Source organism: Dipodomys ordii, unplaced genomic scaffold, assembly GCF_000151885.1.
Source record: "Dipodomys ordii isolate 6190 unplaced genomic scaffold, Dord_2.0 Scaffold256, whole genome shotgun sequence".
In the NCBI taxonomy this organism is placed as follows: domain Eukaryota; kingdom Metazoa; phylum Chordata; class Mammalia; order Rodentia; family Heteromyidae; genus Dipodomys; species Dipodomys ordii.
The window spans coordinates 241,866-244,446 of NW_012267472.1; the positions used below are offsets into that span (position 1 = coordinate 241,866).

At 38.3% G+C, this 2,581-nt stretch overlaps 2 protein-coding genes across 2 annotated transcripts in view; both read right to left on the reverse strand.

Annotated features, from left to right (window-relative positions):
* The window catches only part of LOC106000991 (zinc finger protein 260-like), a 28,464-nt gene extending 27,439 nt beyond the window's left edge, over nt 1-1,025 (reverse strand). Inside the window, 1 exon segment of the mRNA XM_013036183.1 lies at nt 15-1,025. Within this exon segment, the coding sequence (XP_012891637.1) occupies nt 15-1,025 (1,011 nt within the window).
* The window catches only part of LOC106000994 (zinc finger protein 182-like), a 74,289-nt gene that overhangs the window by 46,265 nt on the left and 25,443 nt on the right, over nt 1-2,581 (reverse strand). The window lies entirely within an intron of this gene.

Sequence of the window (2,581 nt, forward strand, 5' to 3'; positions counted from 1 at the left end):
GTTCTCTGGTGGACAGTAAGGTTTGACTTCTTGGTGAAAGACTTTCCACACATATTACATTCATAAGGTTTCTTTCCTGTGTGTGTTCTCTGGTGGTTAGTGAGATATTCCTTGCAGGTGAAAGACTTTCTACAAATGTTACATTCAAAAGGTTTCTCTTTTGTGTGTGTTCTCTGGTGGATAGTAAGGCATGCCTTCTTGGTGAAAGACTTTCTACACAGGTTACATTCATAAGGTTTCGTTCCTGTGTGTGTTCTCTGATGGACAGTGAGAGTTGACTTCTGGGTGAAAGATTTTCCACACATGTTACATTTATAAGGTTTAGTTCCTGTGTGGGTTCTCTGGTGGACAGTAAGGTTTGACTTCTTGGTGAAAGACTTTCCACACGTATTACATTCATAAGGTTTCTTTCCTGTGTGTGTTCTCTGGTGGTCAGTGCGATATGCCTTGCAGGTGAAAGACTTTCTACAAATGTTACATTCAAAAGGTTTCTCTATTGTGTGTGTTCTCTGGTGGATAGTAAGGCATGCCTTCTTGGTGAAAGACTTTCCACACACGTTACATTCATAAGGTTTTGTTCCTGAGTGTGTTCTCTGGTGGACAGTGAGGTTTGACTTCCAGGTGAAAGACTTTCCACAAATGTTACATTCAAAAGGTTTCTCATTGGTGTGTCTTCTCTGGTGGACAGTAAGATATGCCTTACTGGTGAAAATCTTTCCACACCTTTTACTTTCATATGGTTTCTCTCCTGTGTGTGTTCTCTGAGGAACAATAGGGTGTGTCTTCTCAGTGAAAGACTTTTTACATTGTTTATATTCTTCAACTACAGAAGATTCGCGAGGAGTATACACAGCACACATCTTACCAGGCTCACTGAAAACACCCATATTCTGACACCCAGTGACCTTTTCTGTCCTCATTCCTAAGGAGTTACCATTATGCTTAATCAGTTCTGACTTCTGTTTTGAGCTCAAATGAAAACTTCTAATAAGTCTCACTTTTTCCTCCCCTCGGTTACTATTCATGACTGCTATGTCAGAGATATATTTATTGTGACTTTCCTGATAGGTGCTAATCACATTCTCCATTTCTTGGATATCTAAAATGCATAACAAAAAAATAGACAAAGACATAAATGAGATCCATAAATTCCTTACTGTAAAGGTATTTTATCACATTTTAACTGTTACAAGATTTTCAAACATCAAAGCATTGTTTTATGCAGAATATAAACTTTTCGCTGCAATGTACTAACTATGAATATAGTACTGACATTTTACAATGGAAAATAATGTTTTTCTGTATTTCAGATTTTTCTATTTTTTTTCTAGGAAATATTTACTGAAATAATTCATCAACGTACTCTTAATGCTTCCATTCTGAATCTCACTCTATGCCCAGCACAACTCATAAGATATTGTCCTGATCAGAGAACTGCAGCACTACCATTCTCCTATTTACCTCCTACATGCATAATACTAGTTTAAAAGAAAATGAGATCTCCTTTTGTACTTTTCCTATTGTCTTTTTCTCTTAAAGAATGACATCTCTACAGACAAAGAGAATTGCTAACATTAACTACTCTGGCACACAAAATCCAGTTTGTCTCCCCAAGACAAACTGTCTACTCCACCTGCATCCCAATTTATCAAGCTAAAGAATTAACATGTTGTGCTGTATATATGGTTTGCATAAGGTTCACAGCAGAAGCAGTAGCACTAGCAAGAAGAGTTGGGGTACAATAAGGTTGGCATATTCCCAAAAATTGGCAGCAATGGCTAAGAGCCTTCTAAAGCTTAATAGCAAACAGAGACCCAAACTTAATCTACCATCATTGTTCTATGAATTAAACAGGCAACATAAGTTAAGGTAATTGAATAGTAATCCCAAAGGATTTATAAGATTAGTGAAAATACAATTGTTCCTGCAAGAGGCATGAAACACCACTCCACCTTTGAAAACAATATGCAGCTCAACTACCAGCCTGTACAGATACATAACACTGTAAGTGATCAAAGAATCATGAAACAAAACAGGTATCTGAAGCAGAGGTATGGAATCGAGATAGGCATTCATGCAAATAGGCCTCAAGGCAGCATCCAGTCTACAACATCAGGTGAGCTTGTCCACACAGGCTGACAAACATGAGGTCCAGTAAGTTACCACTGATCACATCACTCCTCTGGGACCAGTCCTGCGGTGAATATTGGGAGGCTCCTAACACCAGACCAGCGGACAAGAAGTGAAGTCCGCAGGCCCTCAATGTTGGTGGATCATTACCAACAAAGGAATCTCTAAGAATAGTGGAACCCAAGTGGGGTGTAGCACATCTCCTGCCAAAGGAATTCTACAAGTGCTATGCATAAGCTCCATATATTTTCCATTCATTCACCTTCTCTTCCAGAGGAAGTCAGAGCCATAATCTATCCCTGAATACCTTACTATACTTGTACCTTCTACCTGAGGATCTACAACACTCAATAATTGAGATCAATGCAATAAGAGGATATAATATTTGTATAACAAATACTGGGACAAGTCTGTGAGCAATTAACAATTCAAACATAATGTAGGAAGTAAA